Here is a 7,769-nt window from a genome sequence, read left to right as displayed (position 1 = left end):
GTGTGCTACCATGCCCAGCTGATTTTTTTATTTATTGTAGAGATGAGGTCTCGTTGCCCAGGTGGGTCTCGAACCCTTGGGCTCAGGCAATCCATTCACCACAGCCTCCCAAAGTCACAGGATTACAGGCTGAGCCACCGAGCCCGGCTGACCTGTGAGTTTTTACAATGATCCATTTGCAGTTTCACTGCAGGTAACTGGCAAAGCCTTTTCACTTATTAATAAGTCAGCACAAAGCCAACTTGTCAATTGTTTATTTTTGAAATATTGTTTATACCAGTCCTAAAAGGAAAATAAAGAGAAAAAGAAAAGAGGGAAAATAGAGTTCATACATCTTACATCAAAAACACATGATATATGACAAAAAAAATAGGAACTTCAGAATTATGTAGATACATCTGTAAACATAACCCTGTGTCGGGTGCAGTGTTACACACCTATAATCCCAGCATTTTGAGAGGCCAAGGCAAGAGGATCACTTGAGCCCAGGAGTTCAAGATCAGCCTGGACAACATAGCAAGACCTTGTCTCTACATAAAAAAATAAAAAAAATCAGTCGGGTTGGTGGCATGCACCAGCTACCCAGAAGGCTGTAGTCCCAGCTACTAAGGAGGCTGAGGCAGGAGGATTGCTTGAATCCAGAAGGTCGAGCCATGTTTTGTCACTGTACTCTAGCCCGGGCAACATAGTGAGACCACAACTCAAAAATAATAATAATAATAATAGAAAGGAGGAGGAGAGGAAGAAGAAGAGGAAGAAGAGAAGGAAGAAGAAGAAGAAGGAGAAAAAGAAGGAGAAGGAGAAGGAGAAGAAGGAGAAGAAGAAGAAGAAGAAATAGCCCCTGCTTCCATCTTGCTACCATGATACCAAAGGGATGAAGCCAAAGTTTATACAATGAACTTGCATTTATTTTATAATTAGGAAAAGAGAAGAGGCTATAAAAATGCAAGTATAGGCTGAGCATGCAGAGAGCTCTGAATATGAACTCTGATTCTATCACTTATTTTCTATGGGATCTTGGACAGGTCGCTTGAGCCTGAGTCTCAGTTTCCCCATATGTAAACTGAGGATAATCACACCTGCTTTGCAAGGCTGTGGTGAGCTGTGGGTGAGACGATGTTTGTGAAGCACTGAGTGCAGGCTCTGGCCCAGAGGAGGCACGCAGTAAAAGGATTCCCACTCCCACCCACTTAGTGGGCCCCAGGAAGCTCAGCCCAGCCCATGCTGGAGCTCCTGAGTTCCTCCATTCAGGCTATCCACAACTGTGCCAAACAACAGGTACTTGCCCCTGCTTGTTGGGAGAAACCTGGTTATTAATCTATACCCCTGGTGTGATTGTAATTAGGACACCTGGAATTTTTGGAGATAAGCTAGCTCAGTCCAGATCCCAGAAGGGTGTTTTCCTTATGATGCTAGTGAGAAGGTTTCAGTGCAGGAAACCGAAACGACTCTAGATATTTTAAGCAGAAAGGTATATAATAGAGAGAATGGAGAGCTTACAAAATGATTGAAACTTCTGAAGGGGTGAGCTCTAGATGAGACTTCAGGAAGGATTCTCAGCAGAAAACAGAACTGACCCATTGGAGAAGCTGCTACTTCCGCAGCAACCAAGAAGCAAACTCATTGAATACCTATGAATTCAAACACCTGAGCTTGAACTCTGTCACTTGTTATCCATGTGACCTTGAACATATAACTTAACCTCTCAAGAATCAAGACAAGGAAGTTGTCATCATAACCACTGCTTCTCCGCATCTATAAGCTAGTTTACAGATTCATCTTCACAACCTTTCTTATAAGCAAAAACAAAGCCACAGGCAGTTGGAAAACAACCTTGCCTCAGTTCTACTTTTCGAATTTCTTTCTTTTTTTTCTTTTTTTTTGAGTTGGAGTCTCACTCTGTCGCCCAGACTGGAGTGCAGTAGCCGCTCCTGGCCACCCCAGCCTCAACCTGCTGGGCTCCGACGATCCTTCCGCCTCAGCCTTTCAAGTAGCTGGAACTACAGGCACGCACTACCACGCCCGGCTGATTTTTTGATTTGTTGTAGAGATGAGGTCTCGCCAAGTTGCCTAGGTGGGTCTCGAACCTGTGGGATCAGGCAATCCACTCACCTCAACCTGGGATTACAGGCTGAGCCACCGAGCCCGGCTTTTTTCGAATTTCACATGAGTACATCTCACTGACAGAAAGTAAGTCACATCCAGGACACTAAATGCAAGAGAGCTTAGAAATGCCATTTCATAGCTTGTGAGGTTCTTGATTCAGAAAGGTATACCAACAAACAAATCCATCACGGAAAGTCATTCAGTCCCTGGGAAATTGGGGCAACTTCAGCCAACATCTGTTTGTGCTGTACAGGCTCCAAGAGTAGTCAAGGCTTTAAGCTCATTGTGCTCACTGAAAGATGGAGTAAACATTTTTTGTTTGCCTTATAAGCACACACCATTTGGTCTCTCTTCCTATCAACGCCCAGCTTCTCATTTGTTAATTTCATTTGGTAGCCACCTCTCCTTTAAACAACACATGTCTTTGGAAAACTGATCCCAATTTCAGCTCCAGGACAAACTCTAATTAGATCAATTAGCACATTCCATCTTCCTGGCCATAGATGTTGGTCCAAGGGCAGGTGTGTTAACAAAGCCAGAAGAATCATGATGAATCTCAAGATTCTTGCTTGGATTGCTGATACAAAAGCACACTCACACTTGCTTGATGTGATAAGGGAACAAGTAGTCCTTGCTTCCATCTTGCTACCATAAGTGAAGCAAACCTGAGGGCAAAGCTCATTCACAGAGGAGAGAAGAGTCCAGAGTATATCAGAGAAATAGAGCCAGGCCCTTATCAAACCTTACCTGAATTCTAACAAACCACTGAAACATACAGTGGAAAGAAATTGGTGAATAGGTTTAACAGCAGCGGAAGTGAATTGGAAAACAGGTCAGACGAAAGTCTGTGGAAAGACAAAAGAATTGAAAACAGAAATAAACATAAAATACATACAAGGTACAGTACAAAGATCTAACATGTGTGTATATGGAATCCTGGAAGGAGAGGAGAAAAAAATGTGAAAAAGCAGTATCAAAAGAGGTAGTGGATGAAAACTCTCCAAAAATGACAAAAGACAAAGTCTCAGATTCAAGATGCACTGTGAAACTCAAGCATAATAAATGCCACACTTGGCCGGGCTCAGTGGCTCAGTCTGTAATCCCAACACTTTGGGAGGCCAAGGTGAGTGGATTGCCTGAGCCCACGGGTTTGAGACAAGCCCGGCCAACTTGGCAAAACCAGACTGGGCAACATAGCAAGACCTCATCTCTACAAAAAAAATGTAAAAATTAGCCAGCTGTGGTGGCACGTGCCTGTCATCCCAGTTACTTACTTGGGAGGCAGAGGCGGAAGGATCATCTGAGCCCAGAAGGTCAAAGTTGTAGTAAGCTGTGATTGTGGTCCTGCACTCGTCTAGGCAACAGAGTAAGACCCCAAGTCAAAAAAAAAAAAGGAAGAAAGAAAAGAAAAAGTCATGAAGGAATCTCACAAAGTTGATGTTGAGCAAAAGAGTACACATCGAATGATTCCATTTGCAATAAAGTAAAGCACATCGTGGCAGTCCTCTGAGTGTTGGTCCAGGCCTGCGTCATCAGCATTGAGGGGTCACTTGTTAAAGATGAAAACTCTTAGGTCCTACTCTAGACCTGCTGAGCCAGAAACTCCAAAGGACAGTCCCAGAAATACATGTTCTAACAAATTGTCCAGGAGATTCAGATAGACACTGAGGCTTGAAAATCACTGGAAACAAAGTGTTGTTTTGGAATCAGCAAAATTAGTGTAGTGTATAGGAAGCTGGGATAGCAACTAGGTAGGGGAGAAGCACGCAGACAGTGACGGTGAGGGGCATGAGAGGGCTGTAGGTGCCTAAGAATGTTCTGCTCCTTGGCCTGGCCAGGAGTATGCAAATGCTTTTGGTTTGTGATACTTCACTGAGCTGTATGTACCCTTGTTGTCTGTGCACTTTGTTGCTTGTGTATGTTTCATTTCATTTTATTTATTTATTTTTATTTTTATTTTTGAGTTGGAGTCTCACTCTGTCGCTCAGGCTGGAGTACAGTGGCATGATCATGGCTACCTCAGCCTCCGCCCGCTGGGCTCTGGTAACCTTTCCACCTCAGCCTCCCAACTAGCTGGGACGACAGGTGCGAGCTTCCATGGCCAATTACTTTTCTTATTTACTTGTAGAAGTGAGGTCTCACCATGTTGCCCAGGCTGGTCTTGAACTCCTAGGCTCAGGCAATCAATCCTCTTGCCTCGGCCTCCCAAAGTGCTGAGATGACAGGCATGAGCCACCGCACCCGGCCATGTTTCATTTTAAAAACTGAAAAAGCTTGCAAGAAAGTGCTGGATTATAAAACTGAAAAATCTTTCAAAAACAAGCAAAAAAGACAGGGAAAAATGATTAATAAGATAAAATCCAGAGCATACAAATAATAGATGTTCCAGAAAAAGAAAACCGAAGAAGGAGAGGAAAACACCCAGGGGATAATTTAAGAAAAATCTACAGAACTAAAGCCCATGAATTACCCAGTGAATTGAAAGGGCCCATTAAGTGCCTATAAGAGATGAAGATAAACACATGCCTCAAAATTTTTGTCATCAGAAATACAAAGATCCTATGTGCTTCCAGAAGGAAAAATCAGGTCTCATACAAAGGGTCAGACATCGAAATGGCTTCGGATTTCTCCATAGCAACAGTACATGCTAGACGGCTTGCGACAATACATTTAAAATTAGGGTAAAATATCGCCAACCCAGAAGCCTACACTTTTCCAAACTAGAACTCTCTAAGGACAAAATAACAGCATTTTCATTGATATAAGATCTCAAAAAATTTCCATACTGTTATTTTCTAGGGATACGACCAAATGTGCATCACTAAAACAGGGAAAAGGCCAAGTGGAAAGCATAGAGTGCAGGAAAAAAGTATCCAGTATAGGAACTGCCAGGTGCCATGGCTCACACCTGTAATCCCAGCACTTGGAAGGCAGAGGCAAGAGGATTGCCTGAACCCAGGAGTTCAAGACCAGCCTGGGCAACATGGGAAGACCTCGTCTCCACAGTAAATTAAAAAATTAGCTGAGTATGATGGCACACACCTGGTAGTCCCAGCTACTTGGAAGGCTGAAGCAGAAGGATCGCCTGAGCCCAGCAGGTTGAAGTGCAGTAGCTGTGATTGTGCCATCGCAGTTCAGTCTGGGTGACAGAGTGAGACTCCAACTTGAAAAAATATAAATAAATAAATAAATGTATCCAATACAGGGGAGTACAGTGATCAAGATCTCTATATAGTTTTTCTTTGGGGAGAGTCAGGGGAGTTTTCTACACTGTAACCTCAAACTCTTGTGCTTAAGTGATCCTCCAGCCTCAGCTTCCCAAGTAGCTGAGACTATGGCATACACCACCGTGCCCAGTTGATTTTTTCTTTTTTCTTTTTTTGTGGAGTTGGGGTCCCACTATGTTGCCTAGGCTCAAAATCTCTATGCAAAGGGAAGTCCTGAAACTCAAGATGACAATGAAATACAGCCCAGGATAACAGTGTGCACCAGGCAACCCCCAGTTCAGCTGTGGCAGGTCCAAAGGTCTAGGAAAGACTTCTTTAAGAAGATAGGGACCGGGCACAGTGGCTCAAGCCTGTAATCCCAGCACTTTGAGAGGCCAAGACGAAAGGATTTCCTTAACCCCCGGGTTCACAACCAGCCTGGGCAACATGGTGAGACCTCATCTCTACAATAAATCAAAAAATAAGTTGGGCATGGTAGCACATGTCTGTAATTCCGGCTACTTGGAAGGCTGAGGTGAAAGGATTGCTTGAGCCCAGCAGGTCGAAGCTGCGGTGACTGTGAGCGTGCCACTGCACTCCAGCCTGGGTGAGGGAGTGAGACTCCAACTCAAAAAAAAAAAAAAAGAAGAAGAAGAAGAAGATAGGAATGCACAGAATGTCTGACGCAAAGTAATGTATTGAGAAGAGATTTTGACAGCCAGCCAGGAGTTTGGAATTAAAGTAGTGATTGACATAGGAAACTAATCAAATAAACTCTGAAAGGACCACTCAAAAAGGCCATGCTAGCCAGGCTTGAGCCTGCATTGCAGTCTGACCTCTACATTTCCCCAATCCTTCTTCTTCCAATTGTCTTCTCCTCCAACCATAGGTGTAGATTTTTCTTTCTCACGCTGTCTCACTCTATTGCACAGGCTGAAATACAGTGGCACAATCATGGCTCACTGCAGCCTTGACCTCCTGGGTTCGGGAGATCCTTCTGCCTCAACCTCCCAAGTAGCTTGGTCTATGGTGTGTGCCACCATGCCTGATAAATTTTGATTCTTTGTAGTGATAAGGTCTCATTGTGCTGCCCAGGCTGGTCTCAAACTCCTGGGCTCAAGCAATCCTCCCACCTCGGCCTCCCAAAGTCTGGTATTACAGGCATGAGCCACTGTGCTGGCTTATAGGTGTGGATCTAAGGACACTGCCTAATAAACAACTTACACATGAAACTCCATCTCAGAGTTTGCTTTCCAGAAACTCCAACTTACAACACAAGACAATTTCAGGGAAAGAAAAATTTGCAGAGGAAAGGACAATGAATCATATTTTACTATGGCACACCGCTATCAGTAGCATTTATATTATCATAATAGCAGAAACTCTACATATGGATCAACCAAACTACCATATCCTCTTATCGGGATAGGGGAATAGGGAAAAGGGTATGTGTCTGGGTATGTAAAAAGAAAGTTATATAAGTCCTCGATTTTCTTTTTCTTTTTTCTTTTTTTTTTTTTGAGTTGGAGTCTCACTCCATCGCCCAGGCTGGAGGGCAGGGGCATGCTCACGGCCACCGCGGCCTCGACCTCCTAAACTCAGGCGATCCTTCCGCCTCAGCCTTCCAAGAGCTGGAACCATAGGCGCGCGTCACACGCCCGACTATTGATTTATTGTAGAGATGAGGGCTCCCCAAGATGCCCAGGCTGGTCTCGAACCCCTGGTCTTAGGCAAATTCTCTCGCCTAGCCTCCCAAAGTGCTGAGATCACAGGCATGAGTCGCCGCGCCGGCCGCCATTTGTCTCAGTGGCCTGTGCGACCACGGGAATGCACTGGGTGAGGCTGCCGTCGCCGTGGGGAGACCGCGGCGGCTCACACGGCCTCCCACACCTCGGGGAAGGGCAGGACCCGTGGCATGCGTCCCTCCGCGCCGCCTACACGAGGGGCAGGCCAGCAGGCGGCAGGAGAGGCCCGCACCCGGCACAGCGTCCCGCCAGCTCCCGGCCTCTTCCGAGGCTCTCGGTCCCCGCTCTCGCGGGTCCAGCCCTGATGTCCTTCTCGGCCCGCGTAGGGTTTCTTGCCGCCCCGTCTGCCCGGCTGGACGGAGACGGGGCTGCGGCGCCGACTCTCAGGCCCCGCCGGCCTTGCGGGAAGCAGGGCTCGGGCTCGCGAGGGAGCGCCAGGCCCGGGCGACGCGGCCACGGGAACTTTGGCCCCGTGCTTCTCCCGGTTTCCAGCAAGGCCCAGCGGCGGCGCCACGTCCGGAAGTCCCCCTGGAGCCCCGGCCCGGAAACCCCGCCCCCGCCGCGCGGCATCCTGGACTAGGGCCCGCCCGGAAGCCCCGCCCACGCGGACTCCCGACCCGGCTCGCGCGCTTACCTTGTGCGGGGCGGGACGGGGCGAGGGGAGGGACCCGCAGCGACGCGGTGTCGTCATAAAACCGCGACCAGACAGGCG

General features: G+C 46.8%; 1 protein-coding gene across 1 annotated transcript in view; it reads right to left on the bottom strand.

Moving 5' to 3' along the window:
* Positions 1 to 7,748, bottom strand: part of SCUBE2 (signal peptide, CUB domain and EGF like domain containing 2) — a 98,013-nt gene extending 90,265 nt beyond the window's left edge. Inside the window, exon 1 of the mRNA XM_021710650.1 lies at positions 7,203 to 7,748. Within this exon, the coding sequence (XP_021566325.1) occupies positions 7,203 to 7,748 (546 nt within the window). The remainder of the gene's footprint in view (positions 1 to 7,202) is intronic.
* Between the last annotated feature and the right edge of the window lie 21 nt (positions 7,749 to 7,769).

Source organism: Carlito syrichta, unplaced genomic scaffold (genome assembly GCF_000164805.1).
Source record: "Carlito syrichta isolate Samal-C Ts95f unplaced genomic scaffold, Tarsius_syrichta-2.0.1 Scaffold296499, whole genome shotgun sequence".
NCBI classification, from domain to species: Eukaryota; Metazoa; Chordata; class Mammalia; order Primates; family Tarsiidae; genus Carlito; species Carlito syrichta.
This window is presented reverse-complemented; position numbering and strand designations above follow the sequence as displayed.